At 42.0% G+C, this 14,321-nt stretch overlaps 1 protein-coding gene across 1 annotated transcript in view; it reads left to right on the top strand.

The window, feature by feature from the left end:
* Nucleotides 1-14,321, top strand: part of spata17 (spermatogenesis associated 17) — a 57,207-nt gene that overhangs the window by 10,350 nt on the left and 32,536 nt on the right. The window contains exons 6-8 of the mRNA XM_052496972.1: nucleotides 2,207-2,330; nucleotides 4,828-5,037; nucleotides 12,101-12,249. Coding sequence (XP_052352932.1) covers nucleotides 2,207-2,330; nucleotides 4,828-5,037; nucleotides 12,101-12,249 — 483 coding nt within the window. The remainder of the gene's footprint in view (nucleotides 1-2,206; nucleotides 2,331-4,827; nucleotides 5,038-12,100; nucleotides 12,250-14,321) is intronic.

A 14,321-nucleotide genomic window follows, 5' to 3' on the forward strand; every position in this document is an offset into this window, starting at 1 on the left:
ACTGTTGATTTAGAAATGTTTTCATTGAAGTAGTATTTCCTTGACATCCTATTGGACCCTTTAAACAGGTTAAATGTTGTTAGCAGTATTTTGTAAATTAGTTGTATGTATACTCATATGTTATATTTAATTACCTGATTTTTGTTTATATGCTTTGTAATTTATATACATATACGAAGAGGCCTATATGATTTTACAATGAAAATGTTCCCCGTTTCATCAAATCACGTCAAGCTTCATTTAAAGCAGATTTAACAGTCTCGACACGTTCACAAGACGTACAAAAACAAAGATTAACAATGTCTAACAGACCAGTACAAATTCTCATAAAAGACAGATTTGTAAGAATATATCACAAATATCTAGAACATCTAGTACAACTACGTTATTGTACACTCTGACCACTGTAATATTTCTCTCCTATCTGATTTTGCTTTCCTTAATTGCTAACTATCATTAATGTGCTTTGACAGTTTAAGTTGAGCACGTGACAACTTTCCTAAAAGAGAGGTCAACCCCTAGAAAAGTGTTCCGCCGAACTTCCGCCCAGCTTTGAGTGAACTTCTCTCCTGTGGGAGTTGAGTGTTGAGGACACGGAAAGGTCACGCGTGTTGGGCTGCTCCCGTGCTCCTCCCAACCCCCCACCCACCCACCCACCCACCTCCCCATGACCATCAGAAGTAATGAGGGTTGTATGTTCTCCTGCTCAGCCGTGACACAGATCGAGGTCCCTTCAGCCGTTACAAATCTGTTTGGCTTTTGTCCACTACACCGCAATTAATAATAAACCTGGGATATAGGGAGACAAAGGTCACCGACACAGCCACCAGCATACAGCGATGCGCGCACGCACACACACACACACACACACACACACACACACACACACACACACACACACACACACACACACACACACACACACACACACACACACACACACCGGTGGCCGGAGACGGCGGAAGAAGAGAGGGGAGAGAAACCTGAAACAGACTGTCCCACAACTTCATCTTTTCACATTAATAAGCAATTTCCCCTTCACCAGGTGGCCAAATGGGGGCCACGCTACTCTGCATATTTCATTTATTTTGTCATTTAATCTTGTGTGGAGGGAGGAATGAAAATGCTGCGACGCACAGGGAAATGGTGGTGATTTTTAAATGTCAATACGGCGGTGTGTGTAACCTTACGTTAGGACGGTATGAATATTCTCCTTTGTGAGCACATAATTGAAAACTGAGAGCAGCTTGGGAACGAAAGCCTGATGAGCAATGGTTACCTTTTTTTCTCTCTCGCTTTCTGATGAATTGGATGGGCTTTTCTTTTAGTCTAATGTCTTTGTGCGTTTGCGTGTGTGTGTGGGCGCGCATTGTCATGTCCGTTTTGTGTGTGCGCCTGTTTGACTGCGCTGTGCGTTGTGTTTGCGTGCGCGCGTGTGTATGTTTTAGTAATTGTTTCCGATTCCCCTTAAGTTATTACCCCACACAGTAACAGTGTGTGATTGTAAAATGAGATTGCGTATGGGCTTTTAATGTGTCCCATTTAGACAGCTCGGATAGCAGATGTCATGGAGCGCCCTGGCTATACTGATGGAATATATTCATCATCCCACGGCCTGGCACGCTGAAGGCTTCACTCTCTCTCTCTCTTCATCTCTCTCGCTCCCTCCCTTTCTCTCCCTCTCTCTCTCCTTCTCTTTCTCTTACACTCTCTCTCTCTCTCTCTCTCTCTCTCTCTCTCTCTCTCTCTTCTCTCTCTCCCCCCCCGCCCCCCTTTCTCTCTCTCTCTCTCTCTCTCTCTCAGCCCTGATTGGAGTCATTAAGCATGTGTTTCCTGCTAGAGGAGAGATCAGGGATTCACTTGTAGCAAGAAACTCCCTGATCCCTGATCACTGTGTACTCAGTCTTTCTCCCTCACACACATCTGCGCACGCACGCGCACACACACACAAAACATACACACACTCAAGCGGGTAAATCGTCACTAAACAAACTGCAAACAATATTTTCTCTCTCTCTCTGTGTGTGTGTGTGTGTGTGTGTGTGTGTGTGTGTGTGTGTGTGTGTGTGTGTGTGTGTGTGTGTGTGTGTGTGTGTGTGTGTGTGTGTGTGTGTGTGTGTGTGTGTGTGTGTGTGTGTGTGTGTGTGTGTGTGTGTGTGTGTGTGTGTGTGTGTGTGTGTGTGTGTGTGTGTGTGTGTGTGTGTAGGAGGGATCTGGAGGAGTTTTCAGAGTTCCAGAGGAGAGAGAGGGAGCGTATGGCCATGGAGAGAGATGAGCAGGAGAAGACTGTCCAGGCTCAGAGGATGCACTTCCTACTCAGCACAAAGCAGGTACACACACACACACACTGGATTCAGACAGCCACTGCCACTGACAAGCCTTCATGTTCCTTTTACCGGCAGTGGCATTGGCAGTAATTGAGAAGGGGATGTATAATTTAGGGGGCACGTCCAGTTGTGTGTGTGTGTATTTTGTAGGCGGCTGTAGGTATCTGCTGAGTGGGAGGTTTACACGGCTGCTCTTTCTCCTGGCACCCCGGTGTGCTCATAATGAAGATGAAGTAGTGTGTTGCTGGTCAGTGTGTGTGGTTGTGGATGTGGGTGGGTGAGTCTCCACCAGGTAGTCATTTCCTTGGTGCCTGTACACTCTTTTCGTCGTCATCATCTTTCCAGCAGATTCTGATGTCTGTGTCCGTCCGCCTGTCCACTTACCGGTCCTGCTTCCATAATCACCCCCACTCCGGTAAAGGGATGTTCACACGGGCGTCATGACAAACGTTGCCCGGGAATCATTTGGTTTGAAAAGGACCGGAACTGTGACATTTGACCGAAGCTGTTAAAGATGGGGCATAAAAGAGGCTGATTGTGAGAGAGATGGTGAACGAGAGAATGGCGCTGGGCTGTGCCTATGGCGGGAGAGAGGAGAAGGAAAGAGAGTGGAAGAGAGATCAACAAAAAAGTGCAAGAGTATAAAAAAAAGTTAATGTCTCTCTGTGGCACTGCGCTGTGGACACGGTGGGAGAGAGAGAGTAGAAGGAAATAGCTATAAGAAAATGAGAGGGAAGAGAGAGAGTAGAAGGAAATAGCTATAAGAAAATGAGAGTGAAGAGAGAGAGAATGTTAAGTGTCTCTGGGTGGTAGTGGGCTGTGCATATGTTTGCGGGACTCCTTTCCTCTCCACTGTCTGACCTTGTCACCAGGAAATGGATGGGTCTCCCACAGTTCATCCTTAACGCCAGCCACTCCGCTGGACACAAGTGGCCGCTCTGACATAGATTTACTTCCCCTGTTCAGAGGGTCAACATCATTGCTCTTCCCCAGCGCAGCGCGGTGGCCAGTCGGGGTGGGTTCACAGTGTGTTACCCCCTGCTACGATGCTACACCACCCTTCAAGTCCCTCTACCCACAGAGGCCAGGAACTAGCAGCTACATGCAAGCACAGACACACACACACATTCCACCCTGCCCTGTCCCTCTTCAGTGGCCAGGAACTAGCAGCTACATGCAAGCACAGACACACACACACACATTCCACCCTGCCCTGTCCCTCTTCAGTGGCCAGGAACTAGCAGCTACATGCAAGCACAGACACACACACACATTCCACCCTGCCCTGTCCCTCTTCAGTGGCCAGGAACTAGCAGCTACATGCAAGCACAGACACACACACACATTCCACCCTGCCCTGTCCCTCTTCAGTGGCCAGGAACTAGCAGCTACATGCAAGCACAGACACACACACACATTCCACCCTGCCCCCTCTTCAGTGGCCAGGAACTAGCAGCTACATGCAAGCACAGACACACACACACATTCCACCCTGCCCTGTCCCTCTTCAGTGGCCAGGAACTAGCAGCTACATGCAAGCACAGACACACACACACACATTCCACCCTGCCCTGTCCCTCTTCAGTGGCCAGGAACTAGCAGCTACATGCAAGCACAGACACACACACACATTCCACCCTGCCCTGTCCCTCTTCAGTGGCCAGGAACTAGCAGCTACATGCAAGCACAGACACACACACACACATTCCACCCTGCCCTGTCCCTCTTCAGAGGCCAGGAACTAGCAGCTACATGCAAGCACAGACACACACACACATTCCACCCTGCCCTGTCCCTCTTCAGTGGCCAGGAACTAGCAGCTACATGCAAGCACAGACACACACACACACATTCCACCCTGCCCTGTCCCTCTTCAGTGGCCAGGAACTAGCAGCTACATGCAAGCACAGACACACACACACACATTCCACCCTGCCCTGTCCCTCTTCAGTGGCCAGGCAACAGTAGTAGCACCAAGGCAGTCCCACTCCTAGTCTGGCCTAAAAAAGGAAGTTATTAGCATATATAGTAGTTAGCTAGCAGAGCTCCTCAAAGCTTTGGTCTCCTAATTAAAGCAGAGCAGTGGATCAGTCCGATGTGAAATAATTATTATTTCCCGGCCTGTCTGTCTGTCTGTGACCAATCTCAGTCTGTGTGAATTTACATTGGCCCTGTGTCGGAGTTATAGCTGGAGTGGCCAACTCTAATCCCGGAGGGACACTGTGCGTGCAGGCTTTTGTTCTTGCTCAGCACTAACGCACAAGCAAACAGTCATTTCTTACAAAACATTTAATCACTTGGGTAATTCTCTCTTTTCCTCATATGTCCAGTGTAACTGGTACAACTACTGTAAAGCGTAAGTAATGGCTGGTATATGGCAAAGTGTTGAAAAAAAGTTCCTGTTTATTCTCCCATGCTGTATTTGTAGATAATGCATTGGTTACACGATACTGTACATTCCCTGTCTTTCCCTTCACTCTATCCTGTTCTGCCTCTGCAGTGCCCTGGAGTATTCAACTCTCCATTCAGACCTGGGCCAGATGAGATGGAGCTGAGGCTCCGGAGGACCAAACCCCTACCACCCAGAAACATTCCCAGGGACAGAGCCTCTCTCCTGGGTAACACCAGCCCCTCATCCCCCTCCATTCCGGGAGTCCCTAGAGCCTTTGGAGCCAAGCCCCTGCCTCCCATTCCCAGCAAGAAACCACAGGTGAGACATACTCAGCAATGAAAGGAAAGAGAAATATCATTGCACTATATTCCCAGTCTAGTAGTGTTATTAGTAAAAGTATAGCAGTCAAGTACCAGTATAGTACCAGTATAGTTGTCTTATTAGTACCCTTATAGTACCAGTATAGTACCAGTATAGTTGTCTTATTAGTATCACTATAGTACCAGTATAGTTGTCTTATTAGTATCATTATAGTACCAGTATAGTACCAGTATGGTTGTCGTATTTGTATCATTATAGCACCAGTATAGTACCAGTATAGTTATCTTATTAGTATCATTATAGTACCAGTATAGTTGTCTTATTAGTAACAGTATAGCAGTTATGGTAACAGTATAGCAGTAACGAGCAAAACACTGGTTATATTAGTAACAGTATTTGTACCAGTATAGTAATCGTATCAGTATCTTAGTATCAGTATAGCAGTCTTACTAGTAACATTATTAGTACCAGTATATCATTCTTATTAGTAACAGTATTAGTACCAGTATATCAGTCTTACTAGTCACAGTATTAGTACCAGTATATCATTCTTACTAGTAACAGTATTAGTACCGGTATATCAGTCTTTTTAGTAACAGTATTAGTATCAGTATATCGTTCTAATTAGTAACCGTATTAGTACTGTTGTAGCAATCTTAGCAGTAACAGTATTAGTAGCAGTATAGTAATCGTATTAGTAACTTAGTAGCAGTATAGCAGTCTTACTAGTAACATTATTAGTACCAGTATATCATTCTTATTAGTAACAGTATTAGTACCAGTATATCAGTCTTACTATTAACAGTATTAGTACCAGTCTTTCAGTCTTAATAGTAACAGTATTAGTACTGCTATAGCAATCTCAGCAGTAACAGTATTAGTAGCAGTACAGTGATCGTCTTAGTAACTTAGTAGCAGTATAGTAATCATATTAGTAACTTAGTAGCAGTATAGTAATCGCATTAGTAACTTAGTAGCACTATAGTAATCGTATTAGAAACTTAGTAGCAGTATATCATTCTTATTAGTAACAGTATTAGTACCAGTATATCAGTCTTACTAGTAACAGTATTAGCACCAGTATATCATTCTTACTAGTAACAGTATTAGTACCAGTATATCAGTCTTATTAGTAACATTATTAGTACTGTTATAGCAATCTTAGCAGAAACAGTATTAGAGGCAGTATAGTAATCGGATTAGTAACTTAGTAGCAGTATAGTAATCATATTAGTAACTTAGTAGCAGTATAGCAGTCTTACTAGTTACATTATTAGTACCAGTATATCAGTCTTACTAGTAACACTATTAGTACCAGTATAGCTGTCTTATTAGTACCATTATAGTACCAGTATAGTGCCGGTGTCACGCCTTGGTCTTAGTATTTTGTGTTTTCGTTAATTATTTGGTCAGGCCAGGGTGTGACATGGGTTTATGTTGTTGTATTTCGTATTGGGGTTTTGTAGTTATTGGGATTGCGGCTGAGTAGGGGTGTTGCATAGGCTTGGCTGCCTGAGGCGGTTCTCAATCAGTCAGGTGATTCTCGTTGTCTCTGATTGGGAACCGTATTTAGGTAGCCTGGGTTTCACTGTGTATTTCGTGGGTGATTGTTCCTGTCTCTGTGTAGTGTTCACCAGATAGGCTGTAATTAGATTTCACGTTCCGTTTGTTGTTTTTGTATTTGTATAGTTATTTCATGTAACGCTTTTTTCATTAAAGTCATGAGTAACCACCACGCTGCATTTCGGTCCGACTCTCTTTCAACAAACGAAGAACACCGTTACAGCCGGTATAGCTGTCTTATTAGTGTCATTATAGTACCAGTATAGTTGTCTTATTAGTATCATTATAGTACCAGTATAGTACAAGTATAGTTCCAGTAAAGGTGTCTTATTAGTATCATTATAGTACCAGTATAGTACCAGTATATAGTACGGGTATAGTTGTCTTATTAGTATCATTATAGTACTAGTATAGTACCAGTATTGTTGACCTGTTAGTACCATTATAGCACCAGTATAGTACCAGTATAGTTGTTTTATTAGTATTGTTATAGAACAAGTATAGTACCAGTATAGTTGTCTTATTAGTATCGTTATAGTAACAGTGTAGCAGTAATGAGCAAAACACTATTTAGATGAATAACAGTATTGGTACCAGTATAGTAATCGTTTTACTATCTTAGTATCAGTATAGCAGTCTTATTAGTAACATTATTAGTACCAGTATATCATTCTTACTAGTAACAGTATTAGTACCAGTATATCAGCCTTATTAGTAACAATATTAGTATCAGTATATCGTTCTAATTAGTAACATTATTAGTACTGTTGTAGCAATCTTAACAGTAACAGTATTAGTAGCAGTATAGTAATCGTATTAGTAACTTAGTAGCAGTATAGCAATCGTATTAGTAACTTAGTAGCAGTATATCAGTCGTACTAGTAACAGTATTAGTATCAGTAGATCAGTCTTATTAGTAACAGTATTAGTACTGTTATAGCAATCTTAGCAGTAACAGTATTAGTAGCAGTATAGTAATCACATTTGTAACTTAGTAGCAGTATACTAATCGTATTACTAACTTAGTAGCAGTATAGCAGTCTTACTAGTAACAGTATTAGTACCAGTATGTCAGTCTTACTAGTAACAGTATTAGTACCAGTATAGTACCAGTATAGTTGTCTTGTTAGTATCATTACTATAGTAATCGTATAGTACCAGTATAGTACCAGTATAGTTGTCTTATTAGTATCATTATAGCACCAGTATTGTACCAGTATAGTACCAGTATATTTTTCTTATTAATATCGTTATAGTACAAGTATAGTACCAGTATAGTTGTCTTATTAGTATAATTATAGTAACAGTATAGCAGTAACGAGCAAAACACTAGTTAGATTAATAACAGTATGGTACCAGTATAGTACTCGTATTAGTATCTTAGTATCAGTATAGCAGTCTTACCAGTAACATTATTAGTACCAGTATATCATTCTTATTAGTAACAGTATTAGTACCAGTATATCTTAGTATCATTATAGCAGTCTTACTAGTAACATTATTAGTACCAGTATATCATTCTTATTAGTAACAGTATTAGTACCAGTATATCAGTCTTACTAGTAACAGTATTTGTAACAGTATATCAGTCTTATTAGTAACGGTATCAGTACTGTTATAGCAATCTTAGCAGTAACAGTATTAGTAGCAGTATAGTAATCATATTAGTAACTTAGTAGCAGTATAGTAATCGTATTAGTAACTTAGTAGCAGTATAGCACTCTTACTAGTAACAGTATTACTACCAGTATATCAGTCTTATTTGTAACAGTATTAGTACTGTTATAGCAATCTTAGCAGTAACAGTATTAGTAGCAGTATAGTAATCGTATTAGTAACTTAGTAGCAGTATATCAGTCTTACTAGTAACAGTATTAGTACCAGTATATCATTCTTATTAGTAACAGTATTAGTACCAGTATTTCAGTCTTATTAGTAGCAGTATAGTAATCGGATTAGTAACATAGTAGCAGTATAGTAATCGTATTAGTAACCTAGTAGCAGTATAGTAATCATATTAGTAACTTAGTAGCAGTATAGTAATCGTATTAGTAACTTAATAGCACTATAGTAATCGTATTAATAACTTAGTAGCAGTATAGTAAGTGTATTAGTAACTTAGTAGCAGTATAGTAATCGTATTAGTATCTTAGTAGCAGTATAGTAATCGGATTAGTAACATAGTAGCAGTATAGTAATCGTATTAGTAACCTAGTAGCAGTATAGTAATCATATTAGTAACTTAGTAGCAGTATAGTAATCGTATTAGTAACTTAATAGCACTATAGTAATCGTATTAGTAACTTAGTAGCAGTATAGTAATCGTATTAGTAACTTAGTAGCACTATAGTATTCGTATTAGTAACAGTATTAGTACTGCTATAGCAATCTCAGCAGTAACAGTATTAGTAGCAGTATAGTGATCGTATTAATAACTTAGTAGCAGTATAGTAATCTCATTAGTAACTTAGTAGCACTATAGTAATCGTATTACAAACGTAGTAGCAGTATAGCAGTCCTAATAGTAACAGTATTAGTACCAGTATAGCATTCTTTCTAGTTTAGTTTGTTTGCACAAATAGAAGGACAGTTTGTAACAGTAAAAAAAAAAACAACCGTATGTGCAAGAGAGGAAAAAGCCCAAAAGGGCTTAAATCATACAGATTCCACAGTGTGGACAAACAAATAATAAAATAAAAACTAGACGCAAAAGAGATAAAGGAATAGAAAATGTAAACAGACAGTCAAGCTACTGCGGTGTAGAACTGTGATGGACAGTATGTGCCTTTTTAAACAACGACAGGGATAGCTTGGCAGAATCAGGCGAGTATGAGTTCCAGATCATAGGGCCTCTATTAGGTCATTCGGAATTGAGAGTGGGTTGTTCTTGAATATGGGTGACGTAGCTGTTGTCTGAACTATCAAATGAATATATATCAAACATATCTAATGTATGATCTTTGCGGTCATTTGCCTCTTGTATTTCGTCAATGAAGTAAGTAACAGCCATGTAGGGGAGAGTGAGATTTTCTGAAGCCATACTGATGTTTGTATATCAGACTTTCCTTGTTAAGATATTTGATAAATCTGTTATATGCAAACTTCTCAACCCAAAAAATTATCTCTGGCAAAATTTGTATAGAAGTAGTAACAGTATTAGTATAGAATACTTACTCGGAACTTAGTAACAGTACTACTACTACTAGTATAGCAGTATATCTGTAAAGTCTCAGGCCTCTTAGAGGAAACAGTTGTGTTCACTCACTTCCTCTGACTGGTCCAATCAGGCTCCAGCGAAGGGGATAGCAAAGTGTCATAGAAATGATCGGAGGAGCTCTCCCCCTGGTGAGGATGATGAAAGGGGGCGCGTGGTGCCGTGAGATGATTCTTTAAACTCCCCTTAAAAAAGAATGATATCATTAAAACATGGCGGCGTGTCTCTCGCGGGGCCACTGGAAGACGTTTAGACCCTCCGATCCAGGCAGATCAGCAGGTCCTGTCAGCCCAAGCTGCCGCTATTAAAGTGAGCCTATCAAACCAGGCCTCCGCCAGGGAATACTCCGCCATTTAAAACAGCCTTGATGAAGAATTCTTTAAGTACCCCTGGATTCCGGCGTGTCATCTCGTCCAGCTGTGAGAAAGATTTGATGAGAAGCGTTTGCCATTTGTGTTATTTACGGTCCAAGGCTTTTATGGTAACTGGTTCCTATTATTGGTTTCTATTAATGTAAAACATAAGTGAGCAGAAATGAGGCGTGGATCATCTCTTTTTATTAGCCCAGAGTCCCTCACCCCGGGCACTGAGATGGTGCACACACACACACACACACACACACACACACACACACACACACACACACACACACACACACACACAGAGACACACGCATATACAAAGAGACATGCACGCACACACTCTCTCTTATACACACCCTGCTCCGGCTCCATCTGGCTCTTGCTAACAGGAATTCATTATAGAAGGCTGGGATGTCTAACACTGCTCCATGGATGAGATGAGCCTACATTATTTATCTGTGTTTTACCCTCGCTAAGGACAGGGTTCACCCCCATTTCCTCTCCTCCCTACGCCTCATCCCTCTCTTTATCTCTCCCTCTTTCTCCTCCCCCCTCACGCTCTTTCTATTACTTCCTACCACTGCCTCTACCAACCTCTCTATCTCCCTCCCTTCTTCTCTCCTTCCCTTTATCTTTCCCAGTCTCTCCCTTTGTCTCATTGTCCCCTTTTTCTCTCCCTCCCTCTCCCTCCCTCTCCCTCCCTCTCTTCCTCTTTCTTTCCCTCCCTGTGTTTCCCAGTGTTCTTGGTGTGTGTGTTCTCCAGTAGTGTGAGTCCAGGCCTGTCCCCAGTGTGATAACATCAGTGGTGATGGATAGGTGGAGGTGGTTGTTTGGGAAGTGTTTGGGTCTGGTCAGGCCAGGGTGCTGATCCTGTGGTGATAGGACCAAGGACAGGGGCTCCCTGCTAGCTACTCTCCCCAACCAACCAACAGCAACAAAAGCTGAAGGTCACTCCACTAAACAACAGCTACCGAACAGCACAACTACATTGAGAGAAGTTACAGGACTAAGGGAAGTTAGTGGAGGCAAGGGGAAGTTACTAAACTAGACTGAGGAAAGTTACATAACTACACAAAGAAAAGGTACTTAACCAAACTAAAGAAAGTTACTTAACTAGACGAAGGAAAGTTACTAAACTACACAAAGGAAAGTTACTTAACTAGACGAAGGACAGTTACTAAACTACACAAAGGAAAGTTACTTAACTAGGATAAAGAAAGCTACTTAACTACACAAAGGAAAGTTACTAAACTACACAAAGGAAAGTTACTTAGCCAAACTAAAGAAAGCTACTTAACTACACTAAGGAAAGTTGCTTAAATAGACTAAGGAAAGGTACTAAACTAGACTAAGAAAAGTTAGTAAACTAAACTAAGGAAAGTTACTGTAGATTAAGGAAAGTTACAGTAGACTAAGGAAAGTTAATTTACTAAGGAAAGATACTGTAGACTACAGATAGTTACTAAACTAAGGAAAGTTACTGTAGACTAAGGAAAGTTACTAAGCTTTAGTAACCAAGGAAAGTTACTAAACTAGTCCAAGGCTAAGGAAAGTTACTAATTAGATGAAGGAATTAGACTAAATTGGCTAAGCCATAACTACCTGTGGGGGGACGGATCAGAGAGAGAGGAGAAAGAAAGAGAATGATAGAAAGAGTTGGAGAAATAGAAAGAGGGATAGAGGGAAAGAGACGGAGAAAGATGCAGAGAAAAGGGAGAGAATGAGGGAGAGACTAGAGACAAACGTGCCTCTGATTAAGAAGTGATATCGAACAGATGAAAACCAGGAAAGACCACTGCAGGGCTTCTGACTTACAGTACAGCATGTTTGATCAATGGAAAATGTTTTCAATGTTGGGGATGTATTTGTCATGCCCGCTGGTGTCTGTATAATGGCTTCCCATCTTTCCCCTGTGTGTTAGGGTCCGTTCCGTGGGCCAGCGGAGGTGTGGGCTCAGAGACAGCGTGGTCTCGAGCCGTCTCTGAGAGTCCAGACCTCCATCTCTGACCTGGAGCAGGCCCAGGACCAGCTACGCTCTGGGGAATGGAGGAACCACACCATGGAGACCATGTAAGTACACACGAACACAGATGCAGCCTTTTGTCCTAATGGATAGCAGTTATATGGTACTTTTCATCACATGAAAAAGGGCTTTACAGTGTGTGTGTGTGTGGATAATGGACTTCATCCACCTCCTGTGTGTGTGTGTGTGTGTGTGTGTGTGTGTGTGTGTGTGTGTGTGTGTGTGTGTGTGTGTGTGTGTGTGTGTGTGTGTGTGTGTGTGTGTGTGTGTGTGTGTGTGTGTGTGTGTGTGTGTGTGTGTGTGTGTGTGTGTGGCTCACACCTGAGCCTTTTGGGGAGACTGACAGTACAACTGCAGCTCTACAGCAACAGCAGGACTACAGCAACATCTGAAGCATCAGAATACATTCCTTCCACTACAGAACATAATCACAGTATAACAGGGGATTATCATCACCCCACTTTAGACTAGAATGGCTGTTTAACTCTGTAGTTTAATTACCAGCTCACTTTGTTATATTCAGACTATATTCATACGCAACTCCATTACCACAGCACACACACACACACACACACACACACACACACACACACACGCACACGCACACGCACACACACATATAAATGCCTGATCCTACACACACACTATGCACACAGAAACACCACAGATAGTTCATGTGGGAATCCGATTATTCTCGGTATGTGTGTGCGAGCGTGTGCGTGTATCTGTCTGTGTGTGCGTCTGTTCGTGGGCAAAGAGAAACGCCATTAACCCCCTGTTTGATCCACCAGCCGCCAACACCCACACTCATTTCAACTAGACATTTCAAGGGACCACGCTGAATTTGCCTGCGTACCCTCCTTGTCACCCCCACTCTCTCTCCCTTTCCAGTTGAATGTGTCTCTAATGAGTTATCAGACTCTCCAGTGTAGCGTGATGATGATGGTTTTGGGGGGGTGGGGTTAAAGTGGCTGAGGTGACATCTGAAGACAACACTGTTACAGTACTGAGCGATTTCCCCTTTTAGTCAAAATTGGCTATATTGTAAAAATGTGTGTGCTTTTTGGTCTTAATTTAAGGTTAGGGTTGGGCATTAGGGTTAGCAGTGTGGTTAATGTTAGGGTTGGGCATTAGGGTTAGCAGTGTGGTTAATGTTAGGGTTAGGGTTGCACATTTCGGGGAATATTCAGAGGTGGAAACTTTCTGTGAGAATTAACGGAAATATATGCAAATTATTATTAATACCACTTAAATGTAGATGTTTTTTATATATATTTACCATATCATATGGAGACAAACATAAACCTTATCATAAGTAGACATAATTGCAAATGATTAAATCCTTCCAAAAACGATTTAGTTTACGAATTGAACTTTAATTAAATGAGTTGACTCTTCATATGGGATGATTTCACTGAACAACAGAAGAAAGGGAATATTGAATGATCCCCAATGATCCATCACATCTCCCAAAAACGTTTTCAACATACATCTGCAATATGATAGGCTAGAAACTAAAGCTTTGGTTATTTTCCTCTCAGGCTTCCATATCTTCTCCCTGGACCTCCTCAATGTCCACCTCTTGAACATCAGACTCTGAGGCCTCATCTTCACTGTCACTTTCCAACCTTGTCGAGGATGGCTCGTTGTCAGGCTCAAAAAGCCTCAAATTTGCCCAGATGGCCACCAATTTTTCAAACCCATTGCTCAGCCTGTTGCGTGCTTGGGTGTGTATGTTCCCAAACAAGGACCAGTTGCGCTCTGATGCGGCTGATGTTGGTGGGATTTGGGGGATGGAGGCAACAGAGGAAAGAGCCTCAAATCCACAAAGTCCCTTCTACCAGGTGGCTGATGAGATATGTTGGCACGACTGCCATATTGCATCTCCATGCCAAAGCCCTTGCTTGGAAGTGTACTTCACCAGACTGCCAAGAACCTTGCCCTAATCGAGACACAGTAGTGATGACACCATAGACCTTGTTGATCTCTACACCAAACAGGATGCTCTTGCCAGCATACTTGGGCCTTCAGCTCATCTGCATTGAAGAGACCGGTGTGTCTGTGCTCTTGTAGAATACTGGTTGAGGGGTGGAGATGATATAGTTAATTATTCATTGCC

The sequence above is a fragment of the Oncorhynchus keta genome, chromosome 35 (genome assembly GCF_023373465.1).
Source record: "Oncorhynchus keta strain PuntledgeMale-10-30-2019 chromosome 35, Oket_V2, whole genome shotgun sequence".
Taxonomy (NCBI): Eukaryota; Metazoa; Chordata; class Actinopteri; order Salmoniformes; family Salmonidae; genus Oncorhynchus; species Oncorhynchus keta.